The sequence below is a fragment of the Sander lucioperca genome, chromosome 1 (genome assembly GCF_008315115.2).
Source record: "Sander lucioperca isolate FBNREF2018 chromosome 1, SLUC_FBN_1.2, whole genome shotgun sequence".
Classification (NCBI taxonomy): Eukaryota; Metazoa; Chordata; class Actinopteri; order Perciformes; family Percidae; genus Sander; species Sander lucioperca.
The window spans coordinates 24,009,016-24,026,642 of record NC_050173.1 but is presented as its reverse complement, the minus strand read 5'-3'; the positions used below and the strand labels follow the sequence as shown (position 1 = coordinate 24,026,642).

At 39.5% G+C, this 17,627-nt stretch overlaps 1 protein-coding gene across 6 annotated transcripts in view; it reads right to left on the bottom strand.

The window, feature by feature from the left end:
* The window catches only part of si:dkey-237h12.3 (teneurin-3), a 159,170-nt gene that overhangs the window by 56,087 nt on the left and 85,456 nt on the right, over positions 1 to 17,627 (bottom strand). For all 6 annotated transcript variants that reach the window (XM_031303728.2, XM_036000996.1, XM_036001001.1 and 3 more), the window contains 5 exons: positions 13,031 to 13,156; positions 11,033 to 11,247; positions 3,950 to 4,160; positions 2,760 to 2,861; positions 1,583 to 1,777 (listed from right to left, as the gene is read on the bottom strand). In XM_031303728.2, coding sequence (XP_031159588.1) covers positions 1,583 to 1,777; positions 2,760 to 2,861; positions 3,950 to 4,160; positions 11,033 to 11,247; positions 13,031 to 13,156 — 849 coding nt within the window. The remainder of the gene's footprint in view (positions 1 to 1,582; positions 1,778 to 2,759; positions 2,862 to 3,949; positions 4,161 to 11,032; positions 11,248 to 13,030; positions 13,157 to 17,627) is intronic.

Here is a 17,627-nt window from a genome sequence, read left to right as displayed (position 1 = left end):
CAAAATAAACGATGGATGTTTTGAGAGAACCAAAACGATGTAATCACTATGTCTGTAGTAACGTTATCTAGGCATATAGCTATGTACAGTGTTGCCGTTCTCTTAATACACCCATGCTAGCTATCGCTGATGTTAGCTACTAGCCGATAGCCCCGGGAGTTTGGGAAACGCTAATGACGTTACATCCACGTTACAGGCTTTACAGCATACATACATCCCTCGGATGTATCATAACATAATACCATGGATGTACTAATAGAACACATGGTGAATTACAACCATTAGCTATATCCATTATTACAGCTACAGGACCGCGAGAGAACCATCATATGAGCATGCGCAGTCCCGCGGGTCTGCTCGCATTTATTATGCGGTTCTCATCATGGATGGTGAAGAGGTGGAGAGGTTCTCATACCCATTGTTGGATTTGCGAGATCTCGCAAATGAAATTCGAGATCTCGCAAATAAAACTCGAGATCTCGCAAAAGTATAGTAAGTGTTTGTCCCCAGTACATGATTTTTTTTTTTTCTTCGTTTTTTTTCCCTCCATGTCACTTCCGGGGCTCCGTAGCTACCAGCAGCCAAAAAAATAAATACATTTAGAATGTGGAAGAACTGCCAGATGATAGCTGGTGAGCCATAGCTGAAAATGTTGCAGTGTTTAGTGGTGGCTGGTAGTAATTTGCCACCCTATGTTCTACTACTGTAGCTCCTCTGCGGTATATTATAGGGTACTTACAATATACTGACAGCATAATTATGTTCCATTATAGGCACTAGGAAAAGGGGCACAATTAGTGTCTCGACAGATATAATCAATTACTATTAACAATTTGCAGATCAACTTGCTGATCTAGGTTAATAATTGGCAATTATGACCAACATAATCAACCCATAGGGATAATTTGCATTGCTTCCTCTGGAGCTGATTGCTCTGTGCATTTCCACATTTGCTTGGACACTGATATTGATTATTTACCTGAACTAATTCATGACACTGGAGCCCTTACATGCAAGCTTGGAACTACAAATGATACCATCTCCCATCTGTTTCCTTCCCTTATTGCTTCACTTAAAAGAAAACCACAGTATACTCCTTTAGTAAACTCAATAGCTTTCTAATTGTAAAGTCAACGAGCTGCGCATGTAAATCTGAGCTGATAATTGTCTTTTGTCTGCATGAGGATCAATAAAGTTAAACACACTGAAGACAAGGGGGAGGTGGAAAAGGTTGACAAGAAAGAAGAAGAAGCTCTTTTTCAATAAACGGAGGAACAGATGCCATTGACTGATCGATTTTAACAGGTGTCTTCAACTGTGGAGCAATCCAATAGGTGGCTGCGTCAACGGGCCCTGCACAATCTGTTCCAGGTTGTACCCTCATGTGGTCTAAACACTAAGAGGGAGTTGATTCATACACACAGTATCAATAACAACATCCAAAGCATTATCCGCTCGGTGGAGTTGAAAACACCCGATTGTTTCATCAATGGACTTTGTCGATTCCCACTTCCCCCGTGTCGAGCTTCACACAGTAGTGTGTTGCATCTAGCTGCTTCTAAGTTTCTTTTTCCCCATTTACCTTGTTCACAGTTGGGTCCTTTGTGGCCGGTGTTGCACACACAGTTGCCTGCCACGCACAGTCCGTGTCCCCCGCATTGAGGATCAATACACTGGGAGGCAGGAACGTCACATTCAGTGCCCTTCCAGCCACTGTAGCACTGACAGCGCCCCCTGGTGTACTGGCCATTGCCGCTGCACAGGACTGGACAGGAAGCTGAGAAAAGACAACAGGTTTAAAGAATTATTCTTGTATAATATCAAGGCTGGGGGTTTTGGTATTATTTTTTTTCAAAAAGCAGATGTCAAATGATCTTCAATGATATCTTTTTTTAATTAAAAAACAAATAGTTTATAATAAGCAGAGTATGATGAGTCTGTATGTTCTACATCTCACTTATTGACACATTAGATCTTGTTTGTTTAATCCGTATAAAAACCAAAGCACAAAAACAATAATTGGTCAGTTTACGCAGGGCTATATGTCAGATATGAATGGACTATTTATTTAATGGGACCAGTTGCTAGGCAACCAGTGGAGACTTCAGGAAGTTACTGGTCACCCACACGTTACAGCTACATATATAGCACACAGACATGACTAACTGTTGGCAAAAAAGTCAAGAAACACAGTTTCAATAATACAAACTATTACTTTAAACTCAGGCATATGGACATGGACAGCTTTGGTTTGGCCAGATTTTGACATATCCGTCTCTGAGATTTTGGGCGTTACTCAAATACAATGGATGTGAAAGGAATTTATTTTTTGGTGCTCAGTGCATAACATTTATAACAATTTATTAATGGCTGATTAGAGAAAAATTGAAAAATAAACTTGCCAGTGCTTTCCAGTAGACAAAGTATGTAATGTTGACAGTTTTTCTCAAACATATCTATGGCATTTCTGTACTGACATTCCTTATAACTCATCAGCTGACAACAATATGTCTGCAATGAACTTTTATTGGCCAATATATCGATCTAGCTGCATTAGACACCATTTGTGAAGCTTTGCTTGTAATATTTCTTTTTTAAATGCTTTGAGCACCATAAAGAATTTTCCACCACATAGTGTTGGAATGAAATCAAAAATCTCAAAAACCTGGGCCAATAAAACCACACCAATTTGCATTGCTGGATACCACTCGAGATTAAAAAAAAGTACTATAAGAGTACTATAAGAGCTTAATAATTACCTCTGGAACAGTACGGCCCTATGAATCCTGGGAAGCAGTGACATGATCCTGCCACACACTCTCCGTTCCCGTAACAGTTGTGTGTGCACTCGGTGACAGATTCTGTTGGTAAAGCAGTGAGAAAGTCCAACTATTAATAACTCATCGGATTGTCATATTACAGCAAATCTGAAATTCCTCCTTAATATGCCATTTGACAGCTGTACAGTTTAAGAAATACTGCGAGACAACCGAGATACTAACTTTTATTTTATTTTTTCCTGCATGAATCTAGGCTTTCTAAGCATCCCTTTTCTTCAGTACTCGTATCAGGCATGGCATACATTTACAGCTATTTGTCCATCCATGTCCCACTAAGGTCTAAGCCTCCATAACATGTATGCTGCAGCCCGACTCTTCCCATCTAAGCCATGTTAAGTAAAAGCCACACAGGCATTTTAAATTAGACCAAATAATTCAATTTTTTGACACATTTTGTGTGCTTTCCTCCTGTCTACTCTACTGTCTCATCCTCCCCCCTCAACCCCTTGAATGACTGATCATGCCAAAGCCATGCATTCTCCTGAGTGTTTACAGCTCAAATCCTCTCTGAGTTGAAGTTAATCTGACATATCCTACAGACAGATCTTGTGTTCATTCAACAGACCATCGCTCATGAATGGCACACCCAAAAGACCAGGGCCCTCATTTTGATCGGTGTTAAGAGGGCAAACTTTTTGTTATTACTCTGACATGTATTGGATGTTCATTGAGCCAGTGTCGGACCCAGGCAATTTTGACCTCACACATCAATACCTTCATATTTGTAGGGTTGGATCAATGGAACTCCCCAAAGTAAATAGAAAAACGTTAACTCAACCTTAGTGTTTTTCCTACCGCAAAACCCACAAGGAAATTTCACAGACTTCAGAACGCTGAAGAGGTTGTTAGGAGGAAAGATCAATGCGGTGTATGGTCTCGTATTATAGTGTTGAGCACAATTATCCACTACCCTCCAATGGAAACTTAGATCTGCCTCCTAGGTGGCTCAAAGTTTAAACAAAGCTCAGTTTGTTTGTGTGGTAGCCAGTTTTCAACAACCTAACTGTTAGTTCTTGCAGGCGCAGCTGTTTAAGGAAATCAAAGTCTTCCAAACATGTCATTACACATAATTCCAATCACACTCATTAGCAGCAGATGTGTCCTCGTACCCTGGATGATGGTGTTATAGGATACTGTCTCCGCGCTCCGTCCATCATTATAAAACGCCAGGTGCCACACCCCTGCGTCCAGGTACTGGATGAATCCGGCTTGGTGGACGGTGACCGGATGATCCAGCCAGGCCCTTGTCTCTGGTTCACTTAGAGTCCGATGCTCTTTGGCGATAAGCCGGCTGCCGTCCAATAGCTCCACAAATTCATACTGCAAAACAACACCAAAAACAGATTCCGACAGATGCAGATGATTGGTATTTTAATGTTGGTATAATTTAATCAGGCAGTAAAGAGGCAAGAGAGTTTATATTTGCTTCTATTGGCTGCTCTGTATGCAGCACCTCTAGTGATTTCCCTAACTTTGAAGAGGAACTCTTCAAAGTCGTAATGCAAGACACAACCAGAACAGGTTTGTGTACCCAGCAAATATCTGAGTATAATACATGTTGATTTTTCAGTGACAGTTATTTGGAGTTGATAGATGTTGTTTGGAGAGTTGTTTGTGTACTGATATGAGCTGATATTAGCTCTGGGGCTAATGCTGAAAAATATTCCAAAAATATATTGTTAACTCTGACAGGAGTGCACTTAAGGAGACTCCGGCAATGTGTTTATTATAATCTGTTAAATTAACACTCATAATGTACTATGTAGATGTGTGTGCTTACAATTCAGAGTTATTCACTGCTAGTGTACCTGAACAAAATACATATAAAAGGATAAACTAAGTGAAAAGGTTTCTTCAAAGACATTTATACACATTTTTATTCATCTGCTTTTAAATTAAATGTTAATGTTAAATGTGATACAAAACTGTTAAAAATGTTTGATATGTTTTGTTTTATTGTTTGTTTTAATATATGTAATATATGTATTCAACACTCCCTGAAACACGATTAAGATACTGAGTGGACTATCCTGGTAATATAAAGAAAGCTGAATTGAATATATCATATAAATAATTTAAAGAAAATATGTCCTTGTTGCTACAGTATAAGGATTTTTCACTAGAAACTAACAGATGCACACACACAGTACATACACATAGTATAGCATATATATATATATATATATATATATATATTAGTGCTGTCAGTTAAACGCGTTATTAACAGCGTTAACACAAACCCATTTTTATCGTGAGATTAACGTAAAAGTTTACTTTTAAAAAGTTGCCAAATGGTTCCATTGACAAGACCAAAGTGATCTGTGTGTTTTGTCGTTGTGAACTGTGCTATCATCGCAGCACGTCCAGTCTGAAATACCACTTGATGGCCAAGCACACAGCTGATGCGAATTCTCCGCCCCCTCGTCAAAGCCAGGCGACAAAAGCACAAAGCAAGCCGATCCACTTTTCCATGTTGATAAGAGCATTAAAATGAGAAAAGATAATTGGACAAAAAGAAATCCAGGGACATTTAGAATAGATAAAAATGTGCGATTAATTGCGAGTTAACTATGACATTAATGCGATTAATCGCGATTAAATATTTTAATTGTTTGACAGCACTAATATAATAATATATATAATATATTATATATATATATATATTATATATATAACAGAGCTGTATATGCCTCAGGCTTATTTTTTATTTTCTCTTCTATATATTGGGATTGCAGCATAACAGTCTCTCTATATTTCTTTCAAGCAAACATTGATTTACAGGGTAAACAAGGAGTAACGAGTCATTCCTGCCAAGTGAAACGAGTAAAGCGGCACATCTGCTCTCACTGCAACTGCTCAACACCTGAAGCTCATTTTGACTGAGGCTATAGGGTACAGAGCACTGCAGCAGAAAGTAGTGCAACACAAACCAGCAATCCCCAAACAGACTATAGGCTGCAGAGGAGCACAGCAGATGCCGTCAGATCCCCTGGCCAAGGCAGTTGTAGCTACGCAGATGTACTGGGCCTATAGTGAAGACTCAGGGTGGAAGAGAGTCTGTGGGCTGCTTAGAGTGTGATGCATTTAAATCCATGGATGAGGCTGTTTGCAGAGAGCTTTGATGAACTGCAAAGCCATTGATTCTTGACTGCTGCCCAGTTGAGATGTTTTCTTTTTTTTAATTTAAATTTATAGACGTGTACATTTTATAATAAGTAATATAATTTTGAATTATATTACATGGCAGTACATCTAAAAAAATACCAGATTGAAAAAGAAGTAGCAAGAGTCCCCCCTCAAAATCATTATGTGAACATTTCAGAAATGTTTTAAATTTTTCTTTCCTCATTAAAAATGTAAACAGGAAATAGGAAAATATAACAATTTAACATCTGATCTTTAAGGCTGCATTAATCATTTTTTAATAACTTCAAATGATTTTTACTCCAAACCCATTTCTACCTAAATCTGCAGCTCTATTGAGATTTTAGCCTCTTTCAGTTCATTGCATTGGTTTCATTGTCTGTAATAAAACCAAAATAACCCCTCACAAACCAACCCAATTGCAGAAGCAGCAGAAAGCTGTGTTCAGCAAATAAAATAAGGAAAGGCGATGATAAAACCATTGTGCACTACCTCCCCAGCACCACATGGCAGACAGACAAAGTTAGCAACCTGCTAGTAACTTCTCACTGCTTAAGAGCCAAATATTTATTTCTCAAGAGTTGTTGGAGAAGAAACCAGAGCTCAAAGAGGAGTACATTTTGAACTTCACTTATTAGGTGGCCAGAATCACATGCAGGTGTTGCTCCGTTTCTGCTTGATGTGTAAGTCGGCAACTGTTGGCTAACACTTAGGCAAAACAACTTAAGGGAGAATTCCGGTCAATTTCAACACGTAGCTCTGTTGTTTTTAAATTTGGAGTGCTGTCAGTAGCAAGAAAAACAAAAACAATCGGTGCTGCCTACACCGTGTTATCCTCCTGCTAGCATTAGCACCCAACACGCTTAAACAGGGCAAGTTTTAAACTTGTTTTTAGCCTCTTAACATGTTCAAAATGTCACTAAAAGTGCCTACCCATGTGAAGTGATTCCTTCCGAGTGAACACAGTGAATCTGACTGCAGTAGATGTGAAAGAAATGCATGAAAGTTCTGCTAATTGACCCTTCGTTAAGCCACGCCCGAAAACTGCCACAGGCCAATCGTGGCTTAGCAACCGTAACTAGGCGCGGGAGGTCTGTCAAGCTTTCGAGCGAGGGAAACACCGTACGCCGAAGCGTTGTGCAAATCCGATACCCGGTATCCTAAAAGTTTGGACGGGGTGGCAGAATTTTTTCCCTTCCCGAAACCTAAAACCCAAGGGGAGAAAGGCCGGGCGTGGAGCAAGCAGTGTGGGAGGCCCCATTCACAACTAGCTAAATGTCGACAGTATTAACAAAAACACATACGTTTGCTCCAAGGCAAGAACACGCTAATGTTAGCTAGCTAGCTAACTCAGCACAGCATTGCTTGGAAATAATGACGGTTCTTTGACAGATGTGTACCCACTCGATCATTCTCTGGGACATGTTTTCATGCTAATCTAATGTGTTTGGAGCTTGAAACAAGCTAGCGCGGACCGCTGATTAGCTTACAACGGATATTTTGAGCCTTTTTAGTGGTAGAAATAGCGATTTGGTTTTACTTTCCCTGTGCACCGAATACTAGGCAAGACGGAGGCTCACTGACATACTTTAAAATATATTTCAGCATTTTGTTAATTGCTAAAAATATAAGCAGGAGAATGTTATCATTGCAAAGTGTTCAAGCTAATGTCTTGTGTTTATTCCACAAGATTTATGGATAAGCTGTTTGATTTATAATTATTAGATTATTTTAAAATGTCACTTACCCTGCTGTGCAAGCTGTTCCTCAATTTGTGTTTCCAATTTGAATGGTCAGCGTATGAGGCGGCTCACATTATTGCATGACCTATAGGCTTTAGCTTCAATTTTGATGAAATTATTCTCTAATCGGTTGCATATTATGTCGTAGATATATCCCTCGAATACATACTGCAGTCCCTTTTGTCTTGCTCTCTCAGATATTTCACCTGTTCGCCAAAAATTACTAATTATCTCCTTGGGAATGTCTGACACCAGTGCATACATACTGTAATCATAGACAGTATATAAGAGTGGACAAACAGATCCCGTTGCTCTGGACGGAGACCAGTAAAGGCCATTAGAAGCACTTTTCCGGTGAGCGCCGAGCGTTGCTGCGCAGCCTCCAACTGAGAGAGACAACGTAAATGTGACGTGAGCAACGTGTCTGAAAGTTGGAAGTCTTCTGGTAGCTGTGCCGAGAGAAATCTCAATCATTCCCAATCTTGCAGAGACGGAGAGCGTAGGTATATATAAGGAGATAACATAGGCACAGGCTAATTATTGCTAACTAAAATTCTAGTTAACATTAGTAATTAAACTTAAACAGCTAATGTAAGTCGAAACTGTCTGCGAGCTTCTCCTGTACTATATGGTAAATCCTCTACTATGCGACAGTACGTCCCGTGGTTATGACACAATCGTTAGCCTATTTTTACAAAAAGGTCTGCTATGGAGCCATAACATGAGGTACAAGGTAATGGAGGCCTTTATACATTGTCGTGTTTCTTTAGAAATAAACAATGGACAAATAAAGTCTTTAAACGCTTCAGATGTAAAGTTATTCACTGTCAAAGTGGCGTCAAAATGAATGGCAGTTAATGGAATGCTAATGGAGGGTGAGTGCTTATTAGCATCAAAATGGCGCCATAGGAGGTTCGGGTTGTGAGGAGACGCTTACCCCCTTGACTGTAATAGACGTTCCAGACACGAAAGCTTGTCAGGTGTAGCAACAGTAACTAAGGAGAGCGGGGCTTAGCGAAGGGTCAATTCAGCCCTGTTTAGTTACGGTGTTGAGATGGCAGTTAAGAATGCTTAGGGACCGTCTACAAACTACAACACAGAAAAGAGATACAACAAAAATATGTAGGCTATTAATTTAATGATTAAATAAGGTAGTGTCTCCAAACTTACCTCAATTATAACTTGTCTCCTGCTAGTTGTACTACAGCACTTACTTTTAAAAAATAAGCATATGCCTATTTTTGAAAATATTTTTGCATCTCTTTTCGATGTTGTAGTTTGTAGACGGTCCCGAAGCACTCCTTGCAGTATCAACACCGGAACTAAACAGAGCTGAATTAGCAGAACTTTTATGCATTTCTTTCACATCTACTGCAGTCAGATTCACTGTGTTCACTCGGAAGGAATCACTTCACATGAATAGGCACTTTTAGTGACATTTTGAACATGTTAAGAGGCTAAAAACAAGTTTAAAACTTGCCCTGTTTAAGCGTGTTGGGTGCTAATGCTAGCAGGAGGATAACACGGTGTAGGCAGCACCGATTGTTTTCGTTTTTCTTGCTACTGACAGCACTCTAAATTTAAAAACAACAGAGCTACGTGTTGGAATCGACCGGAATTCTCCTTTAATAAGCTGGTCATACGTCAGCGATTTCCATCTGTCATCTTGTTATTGAGTTCTTCTCTGCCTAGTGTGGCCAAAGAAATTATTATTGCAGGTTTAAATATGTGCACAAGCCTCATAGAAACAACATGGGCTTTGAAACAGATGAAAAAAAAGGGGACAAAGAATTCATTAAAACAGGATTTAATGCTCAGCAATGTGACAAACACGGACCTAGGCAACCTTTCAGTTGACTTGCAAACGACAGGAAAGAGAGCATTAGGCGAGGGGCAGGTGAAGTCAACACTGTGATTTAAACCCCTTTGAGTAGAGCAAGGGGGCAGAGGAGGGATATTAACCTGGCGGAAGTTGACTTCTTTGTGCTGTTGGCTTGAGGGGGAAGTAATAAAACAGTTCATCCCACGAGCCCTAAAACTCCTGGCAAAGTGCGTACATCTCGATTATCCGGTGTGAAAGCCCCCCCCCCAACTCATCTCAATCCAACAATACCAGTGAATGCAAGTGAAATAACAGGCAAGAGACCAAGCATGGAGAGACTGCTGGATGCCCTAGGGACAGAGGAGGAACACTCACAGCCTGCAAATTCTTCAGACTTTAGATTGAGTGAACTTAGTCTGGCATTTGATAACAACTGAGTGCCATTTGTAAAGAAACAAACTACAAAAGTGTATTTCTTCTAACTTGTTTGGTTTGCATCAGTACAGACAGACACTCAATAGCAGACGGAGGAAGTCTATGTTTGAGAAAGGTGGAAAGCCTTTTGCACTTAAATGGTGTCTTGTATTCCAAGCTGTGAGTACGACAAACAGTCAATATCTCTCATTGGGGTCTTTCATGCACAGTTAAGTAAATACATTGATTCGTGCCCCTGGTCCCTGAACAGTATGTAATTTAGAGGTGGCCACAATAGACACATTGTCCAGCATTGACAAGCTTGAGTCTCTGTGTATCAATTGCAAGAGACATAAAAGCAGCATCTTGTTAATTAGTACCCTTTGGTCTTTGATTTTGTTGGGCTACCTTTTTTCACCTTGAAAGTGCAATCCAGCTCACCTGTTGTCACTCGCATCTGACTTTCTTCCATCAAAGAGTGGCCCTAACTGTCTACACTTGAGTGAAGCCCATCTTTACTAAGAGAGAATGTCAAGAAGGTGAAGCTAACAGCTTTTGCAGTCAAGTGTGGTGGAAAATAGCCATTGTCTGAGTGCTTCCATCACCATCACCAGACATCGGACATTTGGATGCCCGGAAATGTCATTCAAGTGACACATCAGACATTTTGGAAACACTTCAATTTGCAAATGGCAGGCATTTAGTGGAAGTGAAAGATGTGCATGCCCACACAAGCAAATCAAAGCTTAGAGGAGAAAACTGAAACTAAACTAGTGCCCGGTTCTAAATCGCAAATGCATACATATCAGGAATTTAAATAAGGGAGCTCTTAAGGGCACATAAGAAATCTATTGAATATTGCATTTTATAGTTTTTTTACTTGAATGCAGTTTTGATTCCATCTAGAAACTGGTTTCTTTAAGATGCAATGAAATGTCATCTTATATGGCAAGTGATAGATGTTATTTTTTTTATATTTGAAAAGTTACATAGTTGCACTTGAAAGACTTGTGTCTTTAATCTCAAAGCGGTGAATTTGATTTAAAAACATTTTTAAAAAACGGCTTTACCTGAGTGTGAGTTGGTGCGAGACCCTTTCGTCCATAGACTCCAATAAGCGCATTCTTCTGTACCGAGATGTTGAACTTCAAGAAGCGTGGTTGCTCCATGCTTAGTTGAGAACGCCAGAACACCCCTGGTGGGACGCTCTGACCTACCCTCTTCCCTATGTCGACCTGTCCTGTGTCAATCGAGTTGTTCTCCTGATGAAGCACGCTAGTCCTTCCTAGAAGACAGAATCACACCCACCCCACCACCTAGATTATGTAAGTTGTTACAGAATCAAAACAGCACAGTTAAAGTGATATGGTATAAATCAGTCATCACAGAGCTGTTCATGCCATCAGCTAAAACCTTCAAATCTAAAATACAGTATTGGTTTTTGTGCAAGTCTTTGATCTTTGGATATCAGTAAATGTTGCATTCTATCTTTTGCTTTCCAGTGTAATCTTATTCCTTTATTCAAGCAGGGACTTAACAATAAGACAGTCATATATTTTTCCAAATGAGCAATGACCAAGAAAAACAGGATTAAAAGTAATGGTTCCCTGTGGTCCATGATGCACTCCTCACTGGAAACAAAATGACCAGATATAATTGGCTTTTTATAAGACTCGAACAGACCACATGCCCCCTCTTTTCCCTGGTCCTGATGACTCATAGAGTAAGGCCTCATCTCAGATAAGGTCTAAATGGAATCTGTCAGATATACTGAGTGCTACCTTGCCAGAGCAATAACAGCAAATCAAAACAATTTTGCGAATTATGTTCTTAAACTGTGTCGTTACAGCGCCAAAGATGGAGAGATGGCCAGTTTTAAAATGACTCATCCTCAAATGAAAAACTGTAGTCTGCAAGGTGCAATTACAAGAACAGATTTCACTGTTAAAAAGAAAAATCTGTAAAGGGTTTTAAAGTCTTTGCCGTTTGAAGCTCTATTGTAGAAGGAACGCAATTTACAGTTTACTGTGGCAATGACTTTTAACGTGTTGGATGATGCAGCCTTGTCCTGCTATATAATAGCAACTCAACCTTTGCTCCTACATCTCGTAAGAGGCGTTTCAGTGTGTGGACCCGTGTATACAGTCACTGTGAGCGTATCTGTTTGTGCCAGACCTCCATCATTTGCATCCCTCAGTGTTGTGTAATGATGCCATTGCCTGTCACTTTAGCTTCAGTCAAAGTGAAGACTGGAAGCCAAGTTTACCTCTGGGGAGAATAATAGCCAGCTATTGATTGCCTTTAAACAGTCCAAAACCTGCCTCATGCTATCTTAATTAGCAGTACTTATGAGGATTTAAATCTAGCCGAGTTTAAACAATTGAGCTTTTGCCTGGCCTACTCAACTCAATTAATGTTTTCGTGGCCATGCATTCTAAATACTGCAGTGTGCTTAGAGATTAATTTGGTGGCTTTTGCTGTAAAGGTGAGCTGAGATGGCCTGTCTGGTGGTTGATGAATACACAATGGTCCAAGATTATGATTAGGTTGTACAAAGCTGTCTGAAAGCAGTCAATTAATATTCAGAAGGTGAAAGATCTCAGCCACCGACCATTTCATTCATGAGGCCAAATGGTTTGCTGTTGCAATTTGTCTTTCTTAATCGTCATTTGAACCTTTACTTGATTTAATTAATTTGTATTATTCAACCTTTTTTTAAGTTAGCATTTCATTTCAAAATGTATTTATTAGACACAGCTTTATTTCCTTCATTTCTGACAAGTTATTTGCACATTTCAAGGCTTTGTTCAACTGGTCAACACCCTACTTTTGCCAAGCCATCAATTTGCTGAATTTATTATTTTCCTCACTGAAAATAAAAACTTAACCCTGATTGCACATTATATATTCATAAATCAATGCCAATAACCTTGACCAAAATACATTTTAGGGGAAACGGGGAAGCCAACAAAAGAATAAACAGTATCATTTTTGTGCATTGATACTTTTAAGGCTTATTTGTATGTTAATTAGCAGTTTATTCAAATGTCAGTCTTTTGTTTCCTCACCGTCAGCAGCCAGAGCTGTCACTATGCTCGACTGAGTGGGCCCTGTCTTCCCAACTCCTCCGTTTTCAAAAGCCGGCTGGTTGTCCAACTCTTGGAGCTGCCAGTTGAGGCCAAAAAGGTGCATTGCTGTGAAATACACAAAAAAACTTGGGCTTGTAGAAATGGATAAACAAATGAGAAAATAGTTGCAGAAAAACATTCAAGCCACTGGAGAACAAATGACATGTGGGAGAACACAATGGATTGATCCAATGCAGTCAGAAAAACACAACATTTTAACTTCCAACATTTCAGTTTTTTGAGGCTATTCTGCAATGGGTGGTTTTCGTGTAAACACAGCCCTGATAGAGGCCAGACAAAGTCATTTCAATCAATACTAGCAACCCTGTTGCTCTATCATGTTTCCGTGGGGAGCACTGTTCATTAATGTGCCACAGTGTCTGCATACAAACAGCTACTGTATCAAAGAGAGAAGAATTTCTATTTTGACACAAAGCTTTCACTTCAGACAAGCAGACAAGATACACTGGAAAAGTCTTAAACTCTCCAAGTCTAATACAGAGCAGGACAGAGATGCAGCTTCATGTGTGTGAAAGAGTAAGATGGAGGAAGAGACAGAAAGTGAGAGTCTTAAGAAATAGTAAGGCAGTTTATTTAGACACACAGTCACAGCAGGAGGAGGAAGTGAGAGGGTTAGATGCTGCACACTTCTCTAGTTGTGTTATATAACTAAACTGTGTCTGGCTTTCATTCAGCCAAGCTGCTTTATTGTTACAGTATTGGATGTAAGGTGCTCCTGTGAGCGCAGCAAGAGGGCCAAAGGAAACATGCTGAGGAAGCATCTTGATTTCCGACCATTTGATCTGTGAGAGAAACTTTTCTCCAACACTCGTCGCGCGCTGAGAAGATGGATATTGACTGCAGCAAATAACTTGAGAGGTGGATGTGGGCCAGAGAGGATATCAAATGTGAAGAATACCAAAAGAAAGATTGAATTGTAGTTTGGGCAGTGTATCAAACTGTGCTTTGTTAAGAAATAATGTGTGTGTCTTGTTTAAAGCCTGCTGATGAATATACTTGGCATTAGTTTAGTGAGAATACACACTGCACTGTCCTTGTTAAATCAAATAAACAGGTGCTCCGCAGCCTTGAATTCTACTTGAGTGGTAATGTTTTGGTAATGTTTTTGTACAGTACATTCAGCCAGCATCACCCTCAGTGTCAGAATCCATTTCAGTTACAGGTGGAACAAACCAGCCACATCACCAGCAACACATATTAGGGCTGACTGGTCCATCAATATCTTTGACAAGTCTGACTTTTCCCTCTGAATGGACTTGTCTGACAGCACCTCCCTGTTTGTGAAACACGGCAAGATCTGTGAACTTTTGTTTCTTTGTTCTGAATCTTTCTCTATTACCAAGATTCAGATACATCTCAGTACTGATGTACAATTTCACTGGCAACACAGACACAATCTGCAATTTAAAATATTACACTAAGAATCAGAATTATCTGTCCCCAACTCTGAATCCAAACATACAGTACATTCTCCTTGGCCTGTAAAACTCATACATTTAAATAACAATGTTTTCATACTGCTTACTGAGTAAATATCTTAATTTCTTAAACTAACAAGTTGATGACTTTTAACTGAGGAAAAGCTCCAGAATCCTTAGATTCTGGGTCCCAAATTGCAAGGATCAACTGAGGACAGAGCATTAACCTGAAGTGAAACACCTTTTGCCTGAAAAAAAAACCTCTTGCAACATGATTGACAGCATGAAATTAAAGCATGTTAAGGTATTACTTAAAAAAATAAAAGGTAGTCTAATCTTTTACTGAACAAAGCCTGTATTTACAAAATTAGCATTAAGTATTTTGGAAAATGAACCCTTTTTAATGTTGAGATGTTGAATGTTGGCAGAAGACAGGACATCACACTTTATCAAAGGAGACATGGAATGACAGACAGTGCTCTCAAACACAAGGGGTTGTTGCCTTAAAGCTGAAGATGCAAAACACTTCTTTTTTAATTTTATTTATTATTTATTTGTTTTAATGCTTGCAGCTCTGTGAGGCTGTACCTAGGCAAAGTGGTGCTTTGAGCTCATAGTAAACATCAGCATGCTAACATGTTCATAGTGACAAGGCTAACATGCTGATGTTTAGCAGGTGGTATCTACCAGGCTTACCATCTTAGTTTTGTTTGCAAGCATGCTAATAGTTAGTGCTAAACACAAAGTACAGCTGAGGGCTGAAGGTTCTGCAGGTATTTGGCTGTAAACCAAAGTGTCAAATTGAAACTTTGACCAAATGATTGCGCCAGATGAAAAGTCAGTCATCACTAACGTTATTAGAATGTATCCACTAGAGACAATGAATATCTGTAGCAAATTTTACTGCATTTCATCCAATAACTGTCAAGCTATTTCACTTTAACCTACAAATGTCAGCTTGGTGGCACCAAAGTAAAAGTCAGAATCTAAAAACATATCCAGTGGCTTGGTTCCTGATTGTAGACTTTAGTTCATTTAACATGATTAGTCCAGAGACTCTCTACAGCTTAACATTGTGGACTGACATCTCCCAGTGTCACCACATTTCCATGTGTGTGGCAGTGGGCTCTTGTGTATGAGACACACCACAGAACCACTAAGAGCCTTCCCCTCTTCACTGCTCTTAGTGCGCCAGGACCTGAATCCCCACTTACCTCATGAACAAATTGCTTTGAGGTGAATAGTCCTCAATTTTTTAATTTGCATAAGTTATTCCTGCAGCCTAGGCCAGTTCAATTATTATTTATGGCCCATGAGAAATTCTCTTCCTGAGCAAGAAGCTGCAGAAGCTAGCCTCTAATCTCGGAAGTCAAAATTTGCCCTGTGGAACACCTTTGCTGACGATGAATGGGAGGTTGAATTTGTAAGTTCACAACAGGTTTGTTTGAGCTCTGACATCAACATGGTATTAAGTGTAAAGAAGCACAAACACCTCTGCACTGGAAAATGTTATCATGAGCTCCAGATAATCCTGCGGGCTGCTCTCACAGCAGAGTCCCTATCTTGTGCATATGATTCTTGGTGGTGTTGTTACCTGGAAAATACAGCACTGATTATGCTATTCTTTGTATGAAAAATAAACAATTGATTATTATTATTATTATTATTATTAGTTATTCAGCTAAGCAACCCAAGGCATTAAAAACATAAATGTGTAAAACGTGTTTCCTGTTAAACTATACAGAGGACGCCATTTGGATGGCCATCGTCACCAAGAATACTTAGTCCATTTGCCATAGAGAGTGGCCCATCTGGAGTCACAGTGTGCCAACAACAACTTGGAGCTCAACAGCCTCAAAATTAAGATAAACATTGTTTCATGCTGGAACCTGCCTGCACATCTCCCCAGAATCATCCCTGAGGGACTCCTCGAAATAAGCCGCACAGCTCAGAGCCTGGCTAAGATGTTCTCTGGGATAGTATCGCCAACAACCTCAAATGGAATGACAAAATCTTAAACACAAGATTGACCAAGACAAGGTTTGTCTTCCTGGTCCTATGGCAATTCAAACTATTCCCTGTCTACTTCCGTTAGTCTCTGTGGGATTTCTTGAATTTTTTATTAGTATTATATTAGTTTTTGAAGCCTTCCAACACAGTACTCAACACGATGAGTGGAGCTATCTGTATCATCTACTCTCGTCTGGTGACTGACACGGCCTTGTTAAAACCAAAAGTGCCCACCATGTCAACAATTTTATGAGAGCCATCACTTTAATAAACCAGCCTTCAACTTCAAATCATTTGAATAACCCCAGATTGATTTTCTTCTTTTCTGATAAATACATTTTTCTCTGGTACAAGGTTCCAGGGAATTAGTTTCTTTCAAAAAATCTGCAAGATGCACTTTTACAAAGCAACTGATAACTCAAAAAAATCCATGCTTTATTTAAAGACACATTTAACTAATACATGTATTTTCTTATAAACATTTCGATCAGCCATGCTCAGTGAGGACATTGCTCGCTTTTGGTTTTGTTTGAGCAGTTCAATTTCCAAGAATCCACATGCTGTTTCTGCATCCAATCAGAGCATCAAAGCTGGACTCGTTCCTGATTGGCCTCCTCCTGTATCTGAACAATTACTGAAATCCTTCCAATCAGGCCAGTTCGCAGAATAGGAACTGGAAAGCCTCACCTCAGCAGGTTTGCCTCATTTGAATTACAGGACCTCCTGTTGTCAGTCAGCCAGTATAAAGTTTTGTGACATGCTGTTTTTCAAATTCATTCAATAAAAAAACAAAAACATCTTACCTAAACTATCTGTTTCAAAAATATCATGAGGCATAATAGTCTTAACCTGAGCTACAGGACCAAAAAAAAAAGAATAACATGGTACAGTGAACTTCAAACACAGTCCTATTTTAACATGTAACAGATGCAGGTGTGCCTGTATTTGTCTGTGAGTTTGTCTTTGTACTAATGGGACTATGTGAGCTGACAGTGGAAAAGTATTAAAGCACGAGTGCACATTGTATCTATTTAAGTCATTGCACCTGGCAGGTGAATTGGCGGTGGATGAAAGAGAGAGGAAGTGGT